The sequence below is a fragment of the Loxodonta africana genome, chromosome 3 (genome assembly GCF_030014295.1).
Source record: "Loxodonta africana isolate mLoxAfr1 chromosome 3, mLoxAfr1.hap2, whole genome shotgun sequence".
Classification (NCBI taxonomy): Eukaryota; Metazoa; Chordata; class Mammalia; order Proboscidea; family Elephantidae; genus Loxodonta; species Loxodonta africana.
In genome coordinates this window covers 130,969,371-130,995,881 of record NC_087344.1, presented here as the reverse complement: position 1 = coordinate 130,995,881, position 26,511 = coordinate 130,969,371, and the positions used below count along the sequence as shown (strand labels likewise).

General features: G+C 39.4%; 1 protein-coding gene across 1 annotated transcript in view; it reads right to left on the bottom strand.

The window, feature by feature from the left end:
- Positions 1–567: 567 nt before the first annotated feature.
- Positions 568–26,511, bottom strand: part of LOC100665607 (calcium-activated chloride channel regulator 1) — a 37,219-nt gene continuing 11,275 nt past the window's right edge. Inside the window, exons 4-14 of the mRNA XM_003411111.4 lie at positions 23,067–23,172; positions 18,612–18,789; positions 15,610–15,828; positions 14,598–14,825; positions 11,087–11,261; positions 9,117–9,223; positions 6,739–6,954; positions 5,907–6,168; positions 4,666–4,836; positions 2,260–2,499; positions 568–1,114 (exon numbers count right to left, since the gene is read on the bottom strand). Coding sequence (XP_003411159.2) covers positions 702–1,114; positions 2,260–2,499; positions 4,666–4,836; positions 5,907–6,168; positions 6,739–6,954; positions 9,117–9,223; positions 11,087–11,261; positions 14,598–14,825; positions 15,610–15,828; positions 18,612–18,789; positions 23,067–23,172 — 2,315 coding nt within the window. The 3' untranslated portion in view covers positions 568–701. The remainder of the gene's footprint in view (positions 1,115–2,259; positions 2,500–4,665; positions 4,837–5,906; positions 6,169–6,738; positions 6,955–9,116; positions 9,224–11,086; positions 11,262–14,597; positions 14,826–15,609; positions 15,829–18,611; positions 18,790–23,066; positions 23,173–26,511) is intronic.

Here is a 26,511-nt window from a genome sequence, read left to right as displayed (position 1 = left end):
GTAATGCATGTAAGGCATTAGTAGAGCTCTTGGCACAAAGTACACAATGTTTATTTTCTTCTCAATCACTTTTTTCTTCACACTTGGCTCAATCTACCTTTCCCAGCTCAACTCCTACCTCTGTGGCTTTAAGCATCACAGATTTGCCATTTCATTTGCACAGCATACATTTCCATGCTTGTGGAAGCTTTTTCATGCTACTGTTTCTTTCTATAATGTATTCCCTTTCTTAAATTCATCAGCCTTGCCCAAATCAAGAGAAAAGAAGACATATTCCTGGTGATATTGGTGAAAACTCCTCCACATCAAGCCATACCTTTTACATTTAAATAGTTTGACTTGGCCATTTCTGGCATCTTTTACCAAAAGAAAACAAACTAATATGAATAAATTTTAGCAACTACATTAGGTTAACTGCAGTTATATGCTCTTTTTAATTGGCAAAGCTCTTTAAAATGAGTTAATATATACTCGTTTTTATAGGTGCAGGCACTCCTTTCTAGTATTAAATCATCACTAAAAGACTGAGAGATGATTGAACTTTTGGATTTGAACAGATAAATAATTTTTACATGTATGTACCCAGTTGTTCAGCATTTTATTTCATTATATCATCCTCTACAGGAAGTCTAACATGCATTTTAGAAAGTTTTATAATTGAAAAAAGAATGGATGATTTATTTTATTTACCTCATAAAAACTCAGTTTGAGCCTATTTTTAGCTGTAATTCACCTATCCACTGCCACACAATTTTTAGAATATGAAAGCCAGGAATTGTACTATTGATACTAACATCAGGACAAGGGACAAAAGGACTAGATGTCTCTGGAGGAGCCTCTGGAGAAGCCTCTGGAGGAGCCTCTGGAGGAATAAACAAAGATACTCGTGCAATGTTGGATATTTCTGACGTCAGATTGACCTTATCAACAGCCTGAACTGCAATGAAGAGATCAGTGCCATTCTCAAAAGTGATGTTTTCTGGTTTAAATACAAAGACTTCTTCAGAGTTAGCATCCTTTGGGATCAGATCAGTAGTGTTTACTTGAAGAGAGTCATCAAACTTGTCTCTGAGATCCAGAATACTTGTGCTTATTCGAATGATATACTTGTGAGCTAAAAACAAAAAGAACATGAACTGTAATTCTCAAATCTTAAAGTTTTTAAGTCTGCTAGAAATTGTACCCCATCCCATAAGATTCCAGTGAATAAGTGTAATCAATGGTGCATATTTACAAGTGTTAATATCTTTTCTGTATTCTTGTTTGTACATCCCAACAGAGCAATAATCAACAGAGATCAGGCATGACTTAAAGCTTCGGTAAACATTTCTAGGCATGAGTCATGGCTGAGAGAAGAGATTGTTTAATTACAGTTTATTACTTCATTATTTATAGAGGGATTTCTGATACTGGTGCTTTTCAAACTTTAATGTACATACAAATTATCCAGGGATCTTAAAATGCAGATTCTGGTTCAGTAGGTCTGGGATTGGGTGTGAAATTCTGCATTTCTAACAAGTTCCCAGATGATGCCCATGTTGCTAGTTGGAGGACCACCCTTTGAGAGGCAAAGTCTGGTGGGACCTGAGGTTACTTTCAAGGGACAGCTCTGCCCATAGATTTCTATACTCTCTTCCCAGTCCTACTGAATAAACCAAAAAAAACCAAACCCACTGCCGTCGAGTCCATTGCGACTCATAGCGACCCTACAGGACAGAGTAGAACTGCCCCATAGAGTTTCCAAGGAGCGCCTGGCGGATTTGAACTGCCGACCTCTTGATTAGCAGCCGTAGCACTTAACCACTACTGTACCAGGGTTTCCCACTACTGAATATAGAGGGCTTATTAAAGGACTGGAAACCCTGGTGGCGTAGTGGTTAAGTGCCACGGCGGCTAACCAAGAGGTTGGCAGTTCGAATCCACCAGGCGCTCCTTGGAAACTCTATGGGGCAGTTCTACTCTGTCCTGTAGGGCCACTATGAGTCGCAATGGACTCGACGGCAGCGCATTTATTAAAGGACTGTTTGGCAAGATTTCAGAAAAAACTGAAGTTTCGTCCTCCTGGCTGAAACTTCTTACTCCTAATGTTTTTCAGATTCTAAACATCTCTTATTTAACTTACATTTCAGAGGACATTCAAGATCCTTCTTGCCTTTTGCGCCCCTCATGCATCACAACACTCCTGCCTGTCTCACCCCCTTCTATACCTTTGCTTGGCTGGTAAACTCCTTTACTGGGTCCACACCACATTCAGTTTACCTCTTCCATGGTCATAATCATCCCCAGGAGCCGTCCAAGTCAGATTAATGAGCTCGCCCCCTTGGATTTCTGCCTTCAGGTCAGTAATTTGACACGGTGGGAAAAGGTCAGGTATGGGAGCCACTGGGACATTGGAGGCCACAAATGAACCTCCAGAAGATGTTCTGCTGAAACACACTTGCTTGTCTTGAAGATCATTCTCATTATTTTCGGGTCTCGGTGGATTCCATTTTACTTCACCTGCATTAGAAAATTTCTCAACACATGGCTATCTAGACCCTCTTCCTACTCTCTCCTTCCCCTTCTTCCCTCCCATACAAAAATTCATTTTAACTTTTTCATGACAAGACCTCCAAATCAGGTTGGATCAGAGGGAACAAGGCAAGAATCACAGTTCTTCATCTAATACATATTTCCTGGATATTTAGTAGAATCAGCTTTTGAAAATTATTTTCATGATATTTGTCTTGGAATTTTTTTCCCCCGTCTTTTTGCCTATCCTGATACTACACTTCTACAAGATCAGTTTAAAACCTACCTCTGTTTTAAACCTTCTTAGACTACCTCAAGAAATTTCTTCCAGTTAGATAACATTGTAGGCTTCTTTATCTTTCCTATTTATTTAGTAAATTAATCATCTGGGCTTTTAAGTATTGCCTTTTTTTTTTTTTTCCTGTGTTTTCCTTTTACATTTTCTGTGTTTGTGTTTTATCTTTCTTTAATTATATGACAGTTTTGCATGAGATGTTTCATGATAGGAGTCTCAAAATTTTAGGCTTTTGAAAGACTCCTAATATTCTCAATAAATACACAAGAACCTAATTATTAGAGCAACACAAACCCTTCACATTCTTGTTGACAGGTTACATAAAAGTAAATCTGAGATTTAAAAAAAATGCTCAGTCTAAGAGAGTTTTCAGACTCTCTTTTTAATAAGAATATTCCATTATATACTCTCTCATAAACTCTACTTCTCAAAATTTTTATCTGGTAAGACAGATTAATCTTTGTACACATTAATCTGGTCTTGGGCAAAGATGAAGTGGGTGCTTTGGTAGGTTCAGGTTGCCACCACTAGAGATTGTCTGTCTTGATGTTAAGGCACATCAAAGAATAGAGAAAAGAACATGGCTTTCCATTGCCAGGCTGATGCTATCACTTTTAGCTATATAGACTAAAAACCTTTCTAGCCTTTGTTTCCCCATTAGGAGTATTAAAGGTATTAAGTAAGTAAAACACTAAGCACAATGCTAGACACAGCCACTAAATGAGTCCCGTTCTTCCTCCTTCCCCTAGCTCTAAGAAAAGGGCAAATGAGAATAAAATAAGCTGAAATATGTGAAAGAATTTTGGAAGCAATGGTATCTTTTAAAGTGTTTTCCCTGTGATAACCTTTGATTGAAGGGACACCATATCTAGGAGAGCCGTCCCTTTACTGAGTACATGCCCAGGTAAAGAGGGCAGTGGAGTTTCTTGGAGAAGCTATTCTCCTTACTACACCCCAGCACCAGGAGAACGGTCTGTCCAGGACATAGTAGAGATTGTTGGAACACATCAAAAATCCTGGAACACATTAAAACTCAGTCTTGATTCCAATTCCCACTTCAGTGCAAGGCAAGTGTTTAAAACAAAGAGCCGTATGTAGTCATGTTTCATGGAGCAAAATTTTCCTACCTGCTTACATGTGGTCTTAGTGTGATGACTGGTATTATGCTCATCTACTATTCTGCCTGGTCTAAGCAGCGGGACAGAAGAGGAAAAGGGAGACAACGATAATGATATTGATGTAGGTAAGCAAAAAGCACTAAATTGTACTTTTTGGTTCTATGGAAATGCTAATAATATCAGTGGAAAGAGCTTCCTTAAAAATGTTTTGAAATTTATTAAAAATATAACAAGCGTTAATAGAGTATTTCCTCTTTACTAGAAACAGCTTATTAGATGTGTTTCCTTGTTTTTTTTCCTCATGACCATTCTGTGAGATAGTTACCAGTATTATCCCTATTTTATAACTGAGGAAAAAAAAGCACAAAGAGATTACCTGAAATACTTAATTTGGTAGAGGACTGGGATTTGAACCAAGGCAGCCAAAAACCACATTTAATCTAGTGGTTATCAACTGTGGATTTTTCCTTCTAAGGTGTATTTGACAATGCCTGGAGACCTATTTGATTATCATGATTGACGGGCATAATGAGTAGAGGCCAGGGATGCTCCTAAACATTCTACCATGCACAGGACAGTCCCTTTCCCCCAACAAAGAATTGTCTGGCTCAAAAAGTCCATAGTGCCAGACTTGAGAAACCCTGATCTAATCACTGCATTGTTCTGCTTCACAGGTTTAATGATTTCCTCTTGATCCCAAGCCTTTGACTCAAGCCAGGTCTGTTATTACAAATTACTTACCATTCTCAATCCAGCCGGATATGTACTTGGCTCCATTCTGCTGGGGTATCTCCCTCTGTCTGGCTGCATTTATTCCTCCCAGAGCCCACACTTTTAAACTGTATCTACCATTTGTATCATAAGCTGTAAAATACCTTGAATAGACACCATCATTCTTAGTAGCGTCAGCACCTTGAGGGGGGAAATTACAGAATTAATAAACATCTCAAAGGTAACTGGGCACTTCTATATTTCCAACACATCTATGGGTTAATATTTTCCACAGCAAAGAGAAATACAGCATTATCTTGAAGAGAGTTTAGGATTTGACTATGTTAAGGATGAGGCCTACTATCTTCTTTTCGATGTTCCCTGTGTTGTGAGTGTGTGTGGTTTCACATGTGTATGTCTTATCTTCCTGAAGAGTTGTCCTTCTCATTGAAATCCATTGATATCAGAAATCATGTCATGTGCTTCTGTCACACTTAGCCTACCCTGGGTACAAGGTAATTACTCAATAAGTATTTGTTGAATGGAATAGAATTGCTGTGTATGATTTGGGAGAAGAAAATGTGATATATTATTTAATAAAATTCACAATTTCTCCCAGTGTATATTTATGCAGGAAATTAGTTTACAAAATTTGTTCTAATGAGTTCATTTGCATCACAGTAAGCAGTCAAATTTCTTCTAGCAGGAAATGTAGAATTATCTCTCACAATTACAGTTCTTAAGTACAAAAATAATGGGCAAGATTTTCACTTTGGGAGCAAGCTGATACAGAATCTGCATGGATACAGGAGTCATACAGGAACCATGCTTGAATCCCATCTCTGCTACTTTCTAAATGTGTGAGTCTCAATTTCTGGATCTTTAAAGTAGGGATAATAATACTTAAAAGTGTGTGATAAAGAGACACACACATACAGGCACATGCAAAGCACATAACACATGATCACTGTTAAATTCTCCCTCCCTTCTTTTTTGGGTGTGGAATACTCTGTGGAAATTCCCTAGAGTCTCTGAGCCTAAAAGGCTTGAGCCTGTAATGCATTTTGGGTTTGCAGAAGCTAAAGATAGGTCCTTCTTCATGTTTTCCAGTATTTTGAAATATATGAATTGTGGGGAAGCAGAGAACTCTCCCATCCCAACCCCTAATGCTGGGCTCCCTGTTTCTAACTGCCCTTAACAAACCACGCCCTTCTGTAATTTCCTGGTTGCTTCTTGGGAAAGGTGTGTTTTCCAATTTCTTGGGTGGTTACCTGCTCCATTGTCCAATAACTTCAAGGTAACTGTTTTTCCATTGGCTGACTCAATCACGGCTGTGACATCAGCCCTGAGAATTGGCTTGGCTCCTTGGCGAATATTTGCATAAACTATCAGAGGGCTGGGGAATTTGCCTGTGTCTTTGTTCATTTTGGAGGTCACTGTAATTGGAGGCAGGGTAGCACTTGATGGGCGGGAGGTGACAGTCAGAGTCAAGGTTTGTAAGCTTGTTTGCAAACTGTAAGTCCAAATGCCAACCTGACCAAAACAAATAGAGACATATCCAGTTAGTAACTGAAGGTGGCACATACCCTTCTTCAGTGTCACCTATTAAAAAAACCTGTCTTATGCAAGCATATCGAAGAAGATCTGAGCATCTTTGATAGTCTGTCAGCCAAGGGAGACTTTCTGTGGTTGGACTTACCACATGGTTCTTATGTCAAGAAAATCCTAGTTAGAAAAATGAAGTCTGAAAGCTGTGTTCTTATCATATCCTTGCTTTCTCAAGAAAAGAATTAAATTGATGGATTCCTAACATAGAAGAAATGGTTTTCATGATCCCAAAGTTTCAGGAATTATTTTGCATCTTGACTGCTATGTAATCTGAAGGGTTTCCCTTTACTACCTGCACAAAATAGCATCAATTTCCTTTCTCTTGATTTGCTATCATACTGAATGATTTCCACTGGGTAGAGATTTTTCCTTTTTCTGTCTTTGATTCAATACTGTCACTCCCCTTAGCAACTACCAACTGTTTAAAAGCTACAATAATTGTGCAAAAACTTTATCTTGCCATATTGTATAAAGGAAAGAAAGCTGATTTCATACCTTAGCAGTACCTGGGATTTGGAGGTAAGCCATTTTGGTTTGTGCATCCACCAAAAAGCCATTCTGTATCTTTCCACTGGGATCCCAGAGAAGGATTTGGGGAGATTGCTTTGTCCAGGTGACAAGAAACAAAGTGTCATTTCCCACGGTGCTGTCCACAATCACTGTGCCATTCATCCACTGAGTGTCCTGGAGGGTCAATCCTTTACTCTCAAGCTGTTAAGAAAACAGCTATTTACTCTCTGCAGGGTACAGTTCCCGTCACATGGTCTCTTTCATTCTGCCCCGACATCTAACTGCCCATTAAAATCCTCCAATGATGCCTAACTCCTTGTCTTAGTATTTAGAACCTTTTATGATTTAGTTCTAAATTACCTTTCCAGCCTTAACTTGCACAATCTTCATTCTTATACCCAAACCAGACCACTTTCTCAAACAAATTCCTGACTGTATGCCTTTATCATCCTCTTTGGTTTTCCTGAAAGTCTTTATGTCCACCTCTATTTGCCTAAACTTTACCCATCCTGCAACATTCTGCTCAAATGTCACTTCCTCCACAAAGCTTTTTCTTTTTTTTTAACTGTACTTCAGATGAAGGTTTAAAGTAGTTAAACCTTCCTCTAATGTTTCGCGTTAAACAGTTTCTCATTAAACAGTTAGTACACATATTGTTTTATGACATTGGTTCACAACCTCAGGACATGTCAACACTCTCCCATCTCAACCTTGGGTTCCCTATTACTACCTTCCACAAAGTTTTTTCTGATGACCATGTCATTTACCAGCTAAAAATAATCTCTCTTTGTGAACTCCCATGGGATTTTATTTTTATCAGTCCTTTAACATTCATCACATTGTGCTTTACATTATACCTATTTGTATATATAGCTCATCTCATTTCCTAGACTATAAACCCTTAAAAGGACTATCTGGGACTTATTTTTCCCCACATACAGGTTGTTTGAATTACAAAAACTAATCGCCAGGTCAAGTACTGCTGTAGTCCTGTGAAGATACATAAATCACTGGCCAAGGCTGATTTGCTGCGTGGGGTCGAATGAAGGTGCCTAAGAGCGGGAATAGAGAGGGGGAAGGATTAACAAGGCTTTTGTAGAAAATTTGCTTTGAGGATTATCTCCTAGATAAGTATTTATTGTCATGAAATTGGTACCTATTAGGAGATAAGATGGACTGGTCATGAAGCCATACTTTCTAATTTCACAGATAGATTAAGATCTTGTATGTAGAGAGAGTAAAGAGTTTTTAGATCTGGGTTCTTGTGGCTGGTCAGTATATGAGTCCTGATCATTCTTCTGGCTCTCTCCTTGTTAGAATTCTTAAATACAAAAATAACAGGCAGAAACTGCCTGACTGTAAGCTTGTCCTTTCATCAGTTTGATTATTTTTCTAAGGCAAATTCTTCCCATTTTCAAAGCAGGTCGTTGCATTTAATTTTCTGAATCTGAACTAGGATAACTCAGATGAATATAATTGCTGTCTTCCTTGGGTGAATAGATGTTACAACACGAGACCAGAAACCCTATTGTTTTGAAATACGTCATTATTAGGCTTTGCTATTACAGTATTCCTTTATGTTCATCCAAACTTTCATAATAAAAGCTACAGCTTACAGCTGTGAGTGCTGGTTGTTTACTTGCTCTTGTTTCGAAATGTATACGAGTAATTTCTGAAACTAAAGAAACTGTAAAAGAGCATTTTAAAATATATTTGCCTTTTTTTTTTTAATAGTCTCCAAATTTTTTAAGGCAATTTGGTTTTCTTGAAATTTTAGAACTAGAAGGAGGTTTTCTGGTTCATACCTGGCTGAGAAAGAAACTGAGGCCCAAAGAGGTTATATGTTTTGCCTCAGGTAAAAAGTTAATGGCAGACCCAGGACCAGGATCCAGATGTCTGGATTTACACAGGCTGTTCACAATACAAAGGACTTTCAGTCCATTATATAAAAATCTTGGCAAATACCAGGGGTTTGAGGTAGTGGAAAAACAGAGCAAGTATTCTCTGAACACATGTCCCAGAAAAATTGTAATTGAGATGATCTACTCTGAAGAAAACCCTAAGCCAATTATATTACTATACGTGCTTATTAACAGATGTTAAAAAAGAATTCTTGGAGTCACAGAATTTTATTTTGCTCATTTGTATGAGGAACTCAGTTAATATTGTTTCCATACAAGTAAACAAGCGTTAAGTGATTAGTGTTGAATTTTAAGAATAATGTCTAATATCAGGATGAACCTTGAATTTTAACTTTATTCACTACTGGAAGATTATAGAATTTAAGACTGCCAACCATTAAGTTCTCCATCTTGGTTATGATTATGTATAAGCATGAAAAACCCAAAGGTAAGAACTCAGACCTGGATGGAGCGCTGGGAGAGAGCTCCGTTTCCTGATGAAAGGGCCCCAAAAGCATCAATGAGGCCATTGTTCTGAATTTGATCTGAAGCATATGTCTGCAAGCCTCCTAAAATGCAATTACATTGTCAGAAGTTATTTTCTAGAAAACAAGTATTTGCCAAATTTTACCTATTGTTAAGATAGCAGAATATAGAAAGTAAAGATTCCATTGTATTATTTATTAGCGTTAATAGATAAAAGTCAAACAAGTACCAGATTAACTCCGAAGCTGATGCAAATATTTAAATCTTAGTAAATGATAGCTACAGCAACCTCTCAGTTGTCTGGCCACTTCAGTTATCTGCAAAACAGCCATGAACCTCTGACAAGCCAAAATTAATATCAAGAAATCATGTTTTAAATGTCATGCACCTTCATATGAGAGAATCCATTAAGCCTGATTCCAAGCCTATTGATTGATAGCCTCTTATTTGAGACATAATTCTAACAAGATTGGCTTTTGGGTTTTCCCAAAATCAGAGTCAGCAGATTGGAAGGGGCGAGAGCTGTTAAAGACATACATGTGGCCACAGTGAAATAACAGTTGATAAATGGACAATTATAGAAAACTATGATATGTAATAACAAGTTTACGGAATACCTGGCAGTCTGGGCCATTTAGAATAGGTGGAACTAAGATACGTGATGTGATAGCACCTTTAAACTATGAAAAGCCATCCAGATGTAAGGAAGGTATGATAGTAATGTTGTTGATACCCACCCAGAGCCTCTAATTGGGCAGATGTGTCTATCCTTAGCTGCTGTAACTGTTGGTGGCTGCTAATGACCTACAGCTGCTCCCTTTTTCAAAGACTAACCTTATCAAAAGGGGGCCACACCAGCTAGGGAGAGGACACGTCCCCTCATCCCTGTGCCACCCTGACAGTCCACAGCTAATGACTGATGGACACAGGGGTCCAAAAGGCCAGCCCTGTTGCCTCAAGGTGGGACTAAGTCTGTGACTCTGTGATGCAATTCCAGACCTAGAGCTTCCTGTGGTGTTAGGCTTCAGCTAGACTCTAAGTCCACATCCATGCTCAGCTCCTCCTGTCCTATCCTGCTCCCCTCCACCTGTTCTGCTGAGAGTGCATTCTCTATAAATTACATTCCCTTGAATCCCTCTCTCAAGCTCTGCTGCTAGGAAACCTGGCCTAAGACAGGTAGTATTAGGAGCAGAGTCTTGTCATTTTAGCTGCCTCAGAAGGCAATTCAGCATAATAATTGATGAGATCTATTTTAACCATATGTCTGTATATAAGAACTAGAAGCACAGTAAATTAATGTTTGAAAGAGAAACTGCATTCTATTTTACATTTTCAGAGTGACCTTCTACCACTTCCTACTTACCTCATTCCCTCATCTTTGCCTGCCCCCTGCTGTGCTCTAGCCACACTGTATTGTTCTCCATGCCCTTTGTCCCTCTCCTGTTACTCTTCCTTAAAGGCCTAACTCAGATGTCATCTTCCTGTACTGTTCTCCCTCCCCAAGGTAAAGCTACAGGCTCCCTTCTTTGTTGTACACTATACTTTCTGTTGCTAATATCACACTTGCATCATGGTGTTCTTTAGTTAGTGGCTTGCTATCTATCTCCCCTGGGTCTCTTGATCACCTGCCAACTGGAAGTGAGTGTTTCCTGGTTAACCTATTAGATTCTCCCCCAGTCCTTTAAAAGTGCCTGGGAAGAGAGTCTGAGTCCTCTCTAGGCTGCAGTTCTGGTTCCATCTTCTCCAGGCTTCCTTAGTCCTAGAATCAAGGCCTTAAAAAAAAAATGGTGAGTGAGTTCTGATGGCCATTTGGGGTTAAGGCAGCTAGTTGACAATCAGATTATCTCCATCTCTCCCAACGGACCCCCTCTCCCCACTTCCAGCCCCTGGAGCTTCCAGTCTGGTGGGAGAGACAGTGCAGTGGGATTCAGCAGCTCATCTTTTACCTGTCATTTTGGACAGCTCCTCTAGTTCTTCAGCTGCAGAGGGCCCCAGGGCAACTGTGTGGATGATGGCTCCACTTTGTTTCACTTCGTTAAAGCACCCGCTTATAGTGTTGTCCTCCCCATCCGTAAGCAGCACGATTTCAGATCCATCTGTTGGGTATTTTTTTTTAATCACCTAAGGACAGAATTCAGGGTGAGTTATCAGACTCAGGATGGCCAAGGTGTTTCTGGAAACTGCACTCACAGTGAACTAGAAGAGATATTTAGAGGAATAAACAAAAGTTCTATGAAAAGTAACCTCTCTGACTTGAAATACACTGTTTTAAATCAGCAGCATTCATGGAACTTGGCAATGGGCTTTCTCTTGGCAAGCCTGATCCAGAAAGGGCTCTATCAAGTGGGATGCATGACAGTTTCAGGGATGGACAGCAATGAGGAAGCACCAAAGAAAGTTACTCTGGTTTTCTTCTTTCTATCATATAGATGACATATACTAGTATGACCATCCTAGTTGTCTATGGCTAGCATTGGTTTTGATTGGTCAGTGCTCATCACACATGAGTTGTTAAAAGTCTCAATATCCCTCTGCAACACATTCTTGTTCCTATTAATCCCCAGTTCCTAGTTATCCTATGACATTTTTATCAGAGCTATTCGTATTTGGCTCAGATTACAGTTTTTTACATAAGGAAGAGAGGATACTGCTGCCAATGTTGGATAAGATTATAGTGCTTCTACTCTAGAGAAGAAGAATTCAATAAAAGAAGAGTATTATCTATTTAAGAAGAGGAAGATGATGTCCACTCCTTCTAGTCTCCAAAAAAGAATGGAAAGGAGAGACATAGGGGGAGGGAGCACAAAAAAATCAAGCATATGTGTAACCTACCTTCTCTGGACCAGATGTATCTCAGAAAAAAGAGGTGTGTTAAATAGATTGAAAGGAAAGCTGCAAGCAGAGAAAGCTCCTGCCTTACTCCCTGTCTGAACTCTAAGTGGAGGCTGCCATATGGAGGGCCTTGGTGACATGTGAAAAGAGCAGAACTGTGACTACTTGCTATGTAAAGGAGCCCAAAAGCCTCTCAGCCGTGGCTCTGGCCTTGGTCTGACCAAGATGCAGGACCCAAGAGGCCAGAGGAAGAGCCCAATTTGGATTTCCTTGCCCCATTCTCCATCACTGCCACATATCATGGAAAACATCCAGAAGTTCCCACATGTCATTTAGGGGGAAAAAGAAAGCAGCCGAGTTAAGAGCTGGCAGGTGAGAGAATAGGTAATCCTGCCATGGAGGCTGAGGGGTATACAGCCAGACTGGGGACTAGATGGAGAATGTGGTGGAGTGCAGGAATCTGCTCCAAGAGTGAGAGCCAGAGTAGAGCTGAGTCCTCCAGGGAGGATCACAGGGCCCTGATCAAGCCAAGAGAACATGCCAGAATCTAATGGCCACACCTCAGCAGACACCACTGCAAGGAACCCAGGTCAGACCTAACCAGGTCCTGCAGCAGCAACCAGTGGGGATCTTGAGGACAGTGTGGGACCCAAGGCCCTTTATCTCATCATCCTGAAGTCACACAAGCTCCCCTGACCCAACATCCAGACTTGATTGGGGAGGAGGAGCTTTCTAAATTCTGATGGCATCCCTCACACTCTCCTTCTCACCCATCTGAGTGGAAAGTGTAGATCTAGAAGTTCTCTCTCCACCAGCACACCACCTGGCATTAGCCATCTCTCCTAGGGCTTTGCATAGCAGGAGTCTGGAAGGACACATCCATGAATTAATTGCTAGTTTTTCTCCCTCATTTGCTTCTCTAATCAAATCTTGAGTCAATACAGAGACCATAAAACCCAGATGCACACAGGCATCTGGAGAAGGGGTTTGCGGCTGACTGTGGATGTAACAGGAGGTGCCTTTAGGGAACGGACCTTCAGTGTGGAAGAAAATAGCCAGAGGAACAGACAGAATTTGAGGAAATGGTTGAATTCACATCCAACAGCATGAACTGGAAATTAAATGTTCCTACTGTTTGCTAGTTTTTTTTTTTTTTTTTTTTTTTACCTTTTGCTTGGGAATCTGGAAATGCCTCATTGATGTGTGTTGTGTGCACAAGCAGGCAGAGGGAGCAGCAGTGCCCAAGATACAGTGGAGGTTCTGAGACCTTAAGCCAGTCAACTTCTTTTAGCCTCTTGCTCTTTTTTCATGAGGCTCTCTGATTGTATTCCATATATATATATATATATATATATACACACACATACACGGCATAAGGAACCCTAGTGGTTAAGTCCAATGGTTAAGTCCTCGGCAGGTTGATGGTTCGAACCTACCCAGTGGCTCTGTGGAAGACAGACCTGGTGATCTACTTCCATAAAAACCGCAGCCTAGAAAATCCTATGGGCAGTTCTGCTCTGTCACAGGGGGTCGCTATGAGTCAAAATTGATGGAACAGCACCGAACAACAACATGTATTAACCAAACCCTTCGCTGTTGAGTCGATTCTGACTCATAGCGACCCTATAGGACTGAGCAGAACCGCCCCATAGGGTTTCCAAAGAATGGCTAATGGATTCAAACTGCTGATCTTTTTGTTAGCAGCCGAGCTGTTAATCACTGCACCGCCAGGGCTATATGTATATATATACAGAGAGAGAGAGTATGGTGCATAAAGAGAGATTCTAGGTGAGGAGCTAACCTGGCAAAAATGTGGAAGCTCTTAAGGACAGGAGATTCAATTTGCTTAATCATAAGATACCTAGAAAAGAATCCCTAGTGTTTAAGTTTGAAAAGAGAGGTAAGAGCTATATTATGGAAGAATTAAATATTAGCTGGGGGATTTTTTCTTAATTTTGTTGATGATGATATCTAAGTAGAGGGATGACAGGACTGCTCAGATGAGATCTTTCAAATCAATGCAAGCATAGTCTACAGTTCCTGAGGCCTCCTGCTTCAATAAATAAACCATTTCCTTGCTCAAAAGGATGTCTAACATCCAGTTTAGAGTGTTCAGTTGCCCCAAAGTATAACCATAACTCACAGCTTATTTTCTTGCCACTAGGAGACTACCATATCTCTGTGTACCTCTCCTTCATAGCACTCATTATGGTTTATGAGTACACACTTATTTGCGTGACTGTGATCAATGTGTCTCCTCTAATAAGATTATAAGTTCTGTGACAGGAGGGACGCTGTGTGTTTGACCCTCATAGTATTTTAATGCCTACCATAGTATCTGGCATGTAGAAGGCACACCATGCGTACCTTGATGCAGGCATGCGTGCAGAAAAACATGAATGCACAGATGCATGAAAGCACACAAACATGAACAAATTAGTTAGAAAGCTTTAGAGACCTGTGTCTTTGCATCATTTGAACCATTGCCCTGCTCTGTCAGGGTACATTTTTGGACTAATAATGTTCAAATTAGGCCCTATACATGTATGAGACCACCGGAAATGAAAATTACTCAGGAAACAAACCGTAACCACTGGCAAACTGTAATAGAGGAGTGTGACTTACGGTAAATGCCGATCGAAGCCCGGAGCAGATGGATGTGCCTCCTGAAGCTGCCGCCGGTAAGCTTTTGACGAGCGCAGCTCTGTCAGTGCTGCTGTGTATTTGCAGTAGTTCACTTTTTATGTAGGCTGCACTGTCAAATGCCACCATTCCAACCCAGGACCCTTGCTCAACCGTCTGCAGCAGGAAAAGTTTGCCTGCTTGTTTCAGTCGATTAAGGCGGTCACCAATCTGAATGCAGAAACAGAAGAAAAACAGATTGGTTTTAGATAGACAGACTAACAACAGAACAGGCTAGAGGGAATCTGGAAGTGGCTGCCTCGATGCAACGGACAAGCTTACAGGATGCATATCCTTCTATGGGGAAATAGTTCTCATTTATATTTAGCAGCATCTTTGTGTAGAATTTTAGAGCTCTTCACAAACAACATTGTGTTGTATAAATAGCAAATGATAAACCAAATTAGGCACTCCTTAGCACAATGCTTTAGTAACATTGCTGTTTTGTTTTTTGCTTTTTTTTGCTGTCAAGTTGATTCCAACTACTGGTGACCTCATGTGTTTCAGGGTAGAACTCTACATAGGGTTTTCAATGGCTGTGACCTTGCAGAAGCAGATCACCAGGCCTTTCTTCTGAGGCACTTTTGAGTGGATTCGAACTTCCACCCTTTCAGTTGGTAGCCAAGGGCTTAACTGTTTGTGCCACGTAGGGACTCCTAATAGTTCTCTAGACCTATACATATATTTTTCAATACAATATAAAAAAAATTTTAAGCTTCTGTAATTCATTAGATCTTTGCTTATACATTGAAAGCTAATTTAATTGGCAAATAAAACAGTTGATGCTGAATCTTTGTTTAATAAAGTTAAGGTGAATGTTTCCAATGGCAGTGTTGTTGTAAGTGTTCTGACCCTTGGGGTTGTGTTTATTCCCAGCCAGTTCCAGGTTCTGCTCTATCATATTGTAAGCATATCTGTGAGCAGCCTCCAGAAGAACGAGACTCGTTGAACGTACCGCCATGCTTCCAGACTTATCAAGTACTAAACACACAATTCTTTGTCCAATCTGCAGTAAGGAGAAGGTGGGCTTGGGTGGTTGTGTATTCATAGGAGTGGTTTTCTTAAAGTCCTCAGAATCGCTGATCACCTCCCATGTGCTCCGGAGATTGCACTTCTCATTTTGCATGTTTGGGGCTTCTTTATTGTGGTTTTGTTCTGTACAGAATTCAACCACCTGTAATTGTCAATAAAATGATAAAGATAACAGTAAACCACTAGCTAAAATCTTTACCAATTTGATTTTAAAATATTTTAAACTCACATTAAAAAAACTATTTTAACCCCCTTGCCCTTCTCCCCAATCTGCCTTTCTAACACATAACCTTGGTTCAATCCATACTCAGATTGCAGAGCACTGCTGGGGAAAACCCCAGAATCTCTAATTCACAGGCTTCCAATCAAAACGATGTCTTCAGCCTCATTGGACTCCTAGTGCTCCTCAGCAATCCATTTATCTCCTCTAGGTGGCTTCTTTCCTATTCCTCAAATTTGCAATTTCAAACCACCACCACTCTCTTCAAGCCACCCACATCCCAGTATTCCTCTCTTGGTACCATAGTATCTCTCCATTCTTTTACCACCAAACCCCACTTCCTTACTTCCCACTCATTTACCAAGCCCCTGTATTCCAACCTTCAACACCCAACATTCCAGCTGTCTCCAAATTCCACTTGGATGTCCCACAGGCACCTCAAACTCCAAGTGTTCATAATTGAACTCATCACCTTTCCTCCAACTCTGTTCTTCCTCATGTATTTCCTAGCTTGATAAATGTCACTGCCATCCACCTAGCCACCCAAGTCCTCCTAACCGAGATCAATACATTTCACTATCTCTTCAGTCCATCCTTCTCCAGTGGAATCTCCATCATTCAAGCCATTGCAATTTCTCAAACTATTGCAGTCTCCTATATGACTCCCCCATCTTGCTTCCCTCCAAGTGGTCTATCTCACAGCTGCCAGAGGGATTTTCCATTTTACACCTGTCCTTAAGACCTCTTGGTGACTCATGATTGCTCACACAGTAAAATCCAAACTCCTTCACATAGCAAACAGCAACCTCCGAGATCTGAATTTTACTTCATTGTCCACCCTTACTCTAGCTGTGCTTTCCAGCTCGCTAATCTCCCAACTCTAGTCTCCCTGCTGTAGCCTATAAACCTCCAAACTTGTCAGATTGTTTTATATCTCGATGTCTTTGCTCATGAGTCCTGCATTGTCAAGAAATTCTTCCTTCTCCATACTCTGTATTGTGAACTCTACCTTCATGTTTCAGCCAAAAGGTCACTTTCAAAATATTTTCTCATTTCCTCCCCTTTCCCCAGAGAACTCTCACTCCACGCTTTGTGCCCTCACAGCACTCTGTAGAGACTTTAATAAGGTCCCTTTAACTTCGTAGTGCACCTACTAGGCTGTAAATCCAACTATGGCAGAAACATTTCCCATTAAATTTTTCTTCTTCAAAACTTAGCCTGGTGTTTGACATATAATAAAATCTCAATATACATTTGTTGTTATTTTTTGAGTAACCTTAATCTGTCTTCATCTCAGTTGTCTTATCTGTAAAATGAGAATAATTATTATATAAAAATTAAATGACAACATATACAATACGGTCAATAATGATGGTTACTTTCTCTTATGCATTCACAGGGGATTTACAAAAGAGGAACAATCTACAAAGAAAGTATGTTCTTCTTAGTTCCTCCCCTCAGTGACTTTACAGTATTATTATTCCATTAAAAATCCTAAATGTCTAGAGGTCTAGTAATTTGGATGGTAATCATCAGCTATAAAACATTTCTTTTTTTCCTTTTCATTTTCAGGTCATTTATTTTGGTACTGCTTCCATATTATTAATATGGGCTCCTTCTCAGGCAAGGAACCTGAAAAACTCGTGTAACCCCTAGGCAGAAGTTTCCAAACCAGACTGTACATAAAATTTAACTCTGACTAATTTGAAATAATCTGAGCCCTTTCTTAGAAGTTTCTGAACAGTTCTGGGGAAAGGACATCAAATTTTAAAATTCATGCCACATTGTTATGACTTTTGCAAGTTATTTCACTCTTTATTTCAAAAGAAAAACATAATTTTAAGTAAATAAACTGGAAGAGGGACTCCTAACTAAAGTCAGTTAACTGATAGTTTTAATCTTATTTTGTGCAAATTTGCTGAGGTATACGTATTTAGCATTAACATGGATAATTAAGTCAAACTCACTTTAGGATCACCCCCCCAAAAAAGAAAAACAAAAACAAACCCTTTGTTCTCCAGCCGATTCCTACTCATAGCGACTTTAGGACCAGTTGATCATAAACAAAACCATTAAAAAGCCATTTAGAAACTATTTAAAGCTACTATAACTAAGTACAAATTCTTTAAGAACTTCAACACTCTTAAAAAGTCAGAACATTACAGTTAACAACCAAAAACAAATAACGCAGGCTGGGAAGAACTCTCTCAAAGTTAAATTAAGGGCTACTGAATTATCTAAACCTTGGGTAAATTTCTTTTTTTATACAGGCACAAGAATTTTTGTGCCTGTATACCTTTAAAAAACAAACAATCAAAAAAACTCGTAGTCCAGTCACTTCTGACTCATAGCCACCCTGTAGGACAGAGTAGAACTGCTCCATAGGGTTTCCCAAGGAGCACCTGGTGAATTCAAACTGCTGACCTTTTGGTTAGCAGCCATAGCTCTTAATCACTAGCCACCAGGGCTATAATTCTAAGCACTTAAACTAAAAGCTAGTGGGAGGGAGGTGATGGAGTTGGAAGAATTGACCTAAGGGGCGGGGTCAGAGAAGATAAGACTTTATCGGTGGTTTTTCACAGAGAATCAGCTGCCCACTGATGGTTTCCCTAAATTTGGATCCTCTCTCACAGCACTGGAGCAAAAATCTCACTAAATTCACAAGAGTCTAGGGAGGGAAGAAAAAAAAAGACCAAAGTACTTACAGAATCAATACTTTGCGCAAACATTATGGAAGCCTTCTCGGTCTGCTGTTCATCAGGTATGAACTCACACTCTTTTTCGTACTGCCCTGTTACTCTGTCGGATCTACATGCTTTCGTGATGCAGCTGCCTCCCTGACACTTGTTTACTAAATTTTTACCGGTAATAGCTCCCGAACACCTGAAAATAAATTAAGGTTAGATGTTCAGGCATTTCAAAAGGTCAGACTCTGCTCAATTTCTGACAGACGGCCTTTTCTATGATTTCCTCTCATAATTCAAGAAACAAATACGTCCCCTTCAAATAGAGAAATTGTTAAGTTCTCATCAGAGTCATTTCAGTTTGCCAGGAAGTATGTGAAGGGCTCCCGGATGGTATCCAGATTTGTTTCTCTGCAGCAGAAAAGCTAAATCTGGTTTATGGTTTAGATTTAATAAAAACCAGAGTCTTCAGTCACCTACTAATCCATGCCCCTCATTCCTGGAAAACCAGGAGCCCTCTTTTTGCTGCCCTTTATCTCGGAATTGACTCTAGGGCACTGGGTTTGGTTTTTTTTTTTTTGGTTTTAACAGTTTGTTGGAGCCCTGGTGACGCAGTGGTTAAGCGCTAGGCTGCTAACCAAAAGGTTGGCAGTTTGAATTCACCAGGTGCTCCTTGGCAACTTTATGGGGCAGCTCTATTCTGCCATACAGGGTAGCGATTGACTCAAAGGCAAAGAGTTTCAATAATTGGCTGACATTTCTTGTCCTTCCTCCCCCAACCCCGGCCCCGCTCATTAGTTTAGTTCATACAGCTTTTGCATAGTTGCTGTATGTTCATACCACTGCCCTCGAGTAGATTCCGACTCACAGTGACCCTGTGTATGTTCACAAATATTTTAAATTTTTATTTTTACAGGTTTTGTTGCTATTGTAAATAGAATACTTTTTTCCCCACATCTTATTTTTTAATTGTACTTATTTTTTTAGTATATGACCAATACATGAATACTATAGAGAATAATGGAAAATAGCAAAAAAGTATAAAGAATAAAAGAAAAATATCATCTCCCATCATTAGAAGTAGACTACTGTTAACATGTTAAAGTATTTCCTTCTCTCTCCATGTATCAAAATGACAGTGCACATAGTTCTTTTCTTCCTTTTACAAACTTAGTATATTAAAAATCTAGTTTATTAATATTCTTTCAGAACAAGATTTTAATAAATTTATCTCTTTGATACTATAATATAAATTTAGTTTGATTATTTAATTTAGTTCCCCTCTCCCCAATTTGTCAGTACTAAAAGTAACACTTCAATGAATAAACAAAATTTCACATAAAATTCTGACTGTAGTTTCAAGTATAATCTATTCCCGGAGCGGAAGTATCAGATCCAAAAGTTTGAACATTTTGAAGCCTGTTCATACAGCTCATTCAGTTATTTCTTTAGAATAGATTAAACATGAAATTACTTAGTCAAAAAATAGGAAAAACTTTAGAGATTTGATGTGTCACCAAATTGCTTTCCAGAAAAGTTAGGCCAATTTATACCTCTAACAACCATCTGTGGGAGCTCTCATCCCACTGGCGGTAACTAACGAGGAGATAAATGATTCTCATTATTGTCTAATTTGGGTTTCTTTCATTTCTAATAAGTCCAAACTTTTTAAAATATGTTTATTGGCCATTCTTATCCCTTCCTTTGTGATTTATCTATTCTTTGTCTATTTTTCTGTTGGGGTGTTATTGGTTCCTAAATGGTTTGTAAAAGTTCTTTATATATTAGAATATTAAGTTTTTGAATGCTTGCTTTTTTATTTTTGCAAAATTCTTTTTCTGTCTGTTGTTTACCTTTTTATTTAGCTTATATTTGGTTTGTGTACAACAAAATTGTAAAGTCATATATAGCCAAATTTAGCCTTCTTTTAGTTATACTTTTCTGTTTTCTTCCAGTTCTTCAGTGCACAGATAGACCTTTACCACATAGGGATCCAATATTTATTAATATTCTTCTAGTTTTTTTTATGTTTTCTCTTTTTTTGCTTAGCATGTTTATCCAACTGGAAGAGAGTCTTTTTATTTTTTTCCCACGAAGTTATAAATTGTCCTGATACCTTAATAAATTCTTTCTTTATTGATTTGTGATTCTACCAGTTTTATATAGTAAATTATTATGTAGGCAAGTGTCTATTAGTCCAAATTGTTTTAATTAATGTAGTTTTACAGTATATTTTAAAATTTGATAAGTAAATCCCCCCTTTGTTAATCTTCTTTTTCAGAAATGTTCTTAGCTACCTTACTGAATGAACTCTAGTATTCTTAAAATGAGACCTACACATTAATTTCGATTGAATTTGTATTTTCAATAAATTAAAAGTCTCAAGGAACTTTGGTCTTCTTTTAAATCCTTTAGAAATGTTTTATAGTTTAATATGTCTTCCACCTTTTTCCTGAGAGGTATTCCTACTTTTATTATACCTTTAATTGCAATATTGAATGGGGTATTTTTTCTATTATAGTTCTGAAGTGGGTATTATTAATATATGGAAAAGCAATTTGACTATTAATTTTGTATCTGGCCACTTACTGATTCTCTTATTAACTTTAATTTCAATTTATTCCCTTGGGTCTTGTAACTGGACCATATATCATCTATATATGGTCTTTTTCTTATTCCCCCTTCCAACCACCCCGAGTTTCATGTGCTCTTGCATTGGCTACAACTTCCTAAACAAGGTTAGATAAATGTGGTAATAGTGGCCCTTCTTATCTTATTCTTGGAAATGTCTCTAGTGGTTCACTATTAAATACTATATTGGCTGTTGGCTTTCAATAGATGTTCTGTATAATTTTAAAGAAGTAACCATCTGTCATGGGCAATACTGCCATTTTTGCAATTGCTTGCAGGCCTTAATAATAATAATAATAAAGTTTGGAAGGTAAGAGGCAATACATATTATTAACATATAATAATAATATGTCTTTAGGACATGGCAATCATGTCAGCTTTGCTAATGTGGTATGCATAATTATCAGTGGAAGGAAGAACACGCCGTGTATGTAGATACTTCTAGAATATCTCTAGAAAGGACTTTGTACTAATCAGTTTTTCCTTCAAGGAAAATATACAGTATCTAGGTGCTTGGAATCTTAAAAAAGAGAAACAAGAAAGGTAGATGGCAGGTTTGGAATGGAGATTTGAGAGACCAACCCAATACATGATCACATCAGGGAAGTGACCCTAGACTCTGGTCTGTGTGGTGCGGAGCGTACAAGTTGAAGGAATTTGGTAGGCTGTGCATGGCTTTAGGCATCAGTGATGTACTTGGTGTCTATTTGTGCCTAAGGAGATCCAATGATGAGGGATGATACAGTGCAAGTGGACCAAGCTGACAGAGTTTGATGTAATAAAGAAAGGGAAAAGTAAAGAGAAGTAATGCTCTTGAGGGAGAAATGTGAAACCAAGGCTGAGTTCTTATCCCCCTGGGGAAGCAATTGCGTGAAATAAAGAAATGAACCAAAGCTGAGCCCATCTCCTTTAAGAGCCAGCAGATGAGCGGGACTGGAAGTAGAAGTACAGAGGGGTGCTGTAGCAACATCTATACCTCTTTGAAAATAGTCTTTTTTTTTTTTTTAACTCAAGAATAAGTGTGGAATTTTATCAAATTCCTTTTGAGACTCTGTTGGCATAATCATTCATTTTTCTTCTTGATATTTTGTATCAATTAAAAAAAATTGCTTACCTGTAATTACAAAATTTGTGGATTTCTGGAAGACACTCTACTTGGCCTTAGTATGTTTGTTATTCCCTTAATTCTGCCAAATCTAGTTTACTATCCTTTTATTTTAAAAAATTTGCCTTTACCTTTTCAGAGAACTGTGTCCCCAGAATTGTGCCTCTAACAGGTTTTACTACCTGAATCATGCTAGCTTTTTAAAATAAAATCATAAGTTCCCTTTTTTTATGTTTGTACTAACTAAAACAGTTTATATATATACTGAAACTGTGTTGCAAGAACACTCCCATGAAGCCATGGGAGCCAAAAGTGCTACCCAGTTGTTTAGTTTTCTGCTGACACCACATTGGATTTAACTTAAACTGTGAGAAATTTTTTGTTTTGTTTTAATAGTTGGCTTGTTTTTTGGGTAAACTCCACAGTCCCTTCCAGATACGCTCATAGTGACAACGTCCACACAGATATCATTCTGCCCTCAAGGCACTGAAGAAGTCCTATAAGCTCTGTTTCTATCCCTGATTCTGGCTTTAATTTTAAGTACAGGCCATCAGGAGACATTGAACATCGCAATTGTCGATTTCTTATAGTTGGTACAATAAATACAAAAAGAAGGCACTAGAGAAAATGAATTATAGATAGAAAATAAGATAGAAGACTGGTATTTTTAAAAGTAATCAATTTGAGAAATGGTTACAATTGAAAATAGTTTGGGAAAAGTTAAGTCAAAATATACATACTTCACTGCTTTGTTTTTTCCATTGGATAAGTAGAATTTCTGGTCATTATTGTATTCATTAAATACTCCCCATCGTAGATGAGCCCATTCATGGACAAATGCCCTACCTGTGGAAAAATAGTTTAAACACCTGATGACAATCCAAAAACCAAAAAGTCATTCCTATCAAGACAATTGGGACTCATAGTGACCCTATAGGGCAGAGTAGAACTGTCCCATGGGGTTTCCTAGGCTGTAATCTTTACATGAGCAGACTGCCACATCTTTCTCCCATGGAGTGGCTGGTGGGTTTGAACCTCTGACCTTTCCATTGGCAGCTGATCACTTAACCACTGTGCCACCAGGGCTCCTTATAATTATAGTAACAATGGCAAAATCACCCTGTCACACTGGGAGGAAACATTTCTTCTGAACATTTATTATGCTTTGCTATGTTCATTAAAAAAATTAAAGATCTGAGGTGGGGCCAAGATGGTGGAGTAGTCAGATGCTTCCTGTGGTCCCTCTTACAACAAAGACCTGAAAAAACAAGTGAATTGATTATATATGACAATCTAGAAGCCATGAACACCAAAGACAAAGTTGAGGACTCCGGCTGAATGGCAGGGGAGGGAGAGACAGTTCAAAAGTAGCGAGGATTTGCCAGACCTGACCTGGCTAGCACCCTACAGGCTGAATTGGCCGGCATGCGTGAACTGAGGCAAGCAGTAGTGCTCCGGATGCATTTTCCATCTCAGAAGAAACTGAGTGGCCCAGAGTCTGCTCAAGCCTCTGAAACCAGGGAGAAGCAGTGCTGAATCTGTGAAAGTTAAGTGCAAGAATCTAACCTGTAGTGTGGGACCAAAAAAACCCTTCCCCCCCGCCACCCCGGGAAGTACCTCTCTCCCCCTTTACCCTCCCTCTCCCTGCTCTGCTCTGGTCCCAGTCTGGCTTCAGCGATTGCCACAATCCCTGGGCTGGAAGTAGGCCCATTGCATGCTCCCAGGCATTCTCCATGCTTTGAAGAGAGAACAAATTAACAAACAGAAAAAAATTATCTGCCAGCTCTCCTAAGCTGCGAACTCAGGGCAGGCACAGCCCTTTGCCTAAGCACAGGCATAAGGGGTCCACAGACTTTGAATGCCATTCACCCCTGCTTAGACCTGTGTGGGCCCATTTCAACAGTGTAGGCCCTCATTAGTACAGTACAACAGGGTATATATACCTGTCATGGATTGAATTGTGTCCGTCCAAAATATGTTTCAACTTGGTTAGGCCACGATTCCCAGTATTGTGTGATTGTCCTGTTTTGTGATTTTCCTGTGTGTTATAAATCATACTCTCTGTCTGTGGTTAAAGAGGATTAGGGATGTAACACCCTTGCTCAGGTCACATCACTGATCCAATGTAAAGGGAGTTTCCCTGGGGTGTGGCCCTGCACTGCCACTTATCTTACAAGAGATAAAAAAGAAAGGGAAGTAAGCAGAATGCTGGGAACCTCACACTCCCAAGAAGGCAATGCCAGGAGCAGGCACATCCTTTGGACTCATGGTTCCTGTGTGGAGAAGCTCCTAGTCCAGGGGAAGATTGATGACAAGGACCTTCCTCCACAGCCAACAGAAAGAAAGCCTTCCCCTGGAGCTGATGCCCTGAATTTGGACTTCTAACCTACTAGACTGTGAGAAAACAAATTTCTCTTTGTTAAAGCCATGCACCTGTGGCATTTCTGTTATAGCAGCACTAGATGACTAAGACAATACCTGAAGCCTATTTTCAACTGCAACAGCTAAGGAGGGGTGGCAGATTCATGACATTTGACACCACCCTGGCCATTAAGCAGGGTCCTCACCTACCCACATCAGGGTCTGAGGATGGTGGCTCCATCTACTCCACCTAGCTACCCATGACAGAGGTCTGAGAATAAGTGGTGCCTCCCAGTCCTTACAGCCAACAGCACTGGGTGCCCAAAGTCTGGCTGCAAAACCCACCCACCTATGAACTCTAGGGAACAGGAACATTCCTTCCACTCAGGCACTCAGGATCAGCCGTCAGCCTCCTACCTTGCTCACCACATAATCCCATACTGCAACCAGATACCTGTGCCTACTCCAATCACCCCTATGTAGCCCTGCCCATCTAAGACTATAGGTGACAGCCTGTACCACACGTTCGGTGAGCGATGACCTGGACACCTAAGTGGAATTCACACAAGAAAAGTAAATGGATTCTTGGGCTCACATACCTAGTAACAGCTCTAACCATCTGGTGACAGCACGTGAGAGTTTCAAAGACACCATTAATCAAAGTAGCTCACGTGACCAGCCTATTTAGGCATATCAAAACAAAACACAAAGCTAGGACACAGTAAGCAAACATAAAATTAATAAATATAATAACTTATCGATGGCTCAGAAACAACAGTCAATATCAAATCACATAAAGAGGCAGACCATGCTGGCTTCAGCAAGCAACCAAAACAAAGAACTAAGAAACCTCACTGAGGAAGATAAAGTCTTACAATAACTGAAGGTAGAATTCAAAAGATTAATATACAGAGCTCTTTGAGCAATTAGGAAGGGGATCAAGCAAAACCCAGACCAAGCCAAGGAACATACAGACAAAGTAACAGAGGAACTCAAGAAGGTTATACAAGAGCATAATGACAAATTTAACAGGCTGCAAGAATCCATAAAGACAGCAAACAGAGATCTAAAAGATTAACAATAAAATTTCAGAATTAGACAATGAAATAGAAAGTCAGAGGAGCAGAACTGAGGCAATGGAAGTCAGAATTAGTGAGATTGAAGATAAAGCACTTGACACCAATTTATTTGAGGAAAAATCAGATAAAAGACTAAAAAAATGAAGAATTCCTAAGAATTTTGTGGGACTCTATCAAGAGGAATAAACTATGAGAGATGGGAGTGCCAGAAATTGGGAAGGGGGATAACAGAAAATACAGAGAGAATTGTTGAAGATTTGTTGCAGAAAACGTCCCTGATATCATGAAAGACAAGACGATATCTATCCAAGAAGCTCATTGAACCCCACACAGGGTAGATCCAAAAAGAAAGTCCCAAAGCTAAAGATAAAGAGAATTTTAAAAGCAGCTAGGGATAAACAAAAAGTCACCTACAAAGGAGAGTTGATAAGACAGCTCGGACTACTCAGCAGAAGTCATGCAGGCATGAAGGCAATGGTATGACATATATAAGTCTGAAGAGAAAAATTGCCAGCCAAGAATTATATATCAGGGAAAACTGTCTCTCAAATATCATGGTGAAATTAGGGCATTTCCAGATAAAAAGAAGTTAAGGGAATTTGTAAAAACCAAACCAAAATTACAAGAAATACTAAAGGCAGTCCTCTTGTTAGAAAATCAATAACATCAGATAACAACCCAAGACTAGAACACAGGACAGAACAACCATATATCAACCCAGGTAGAGAAATCACAAAAATAAATC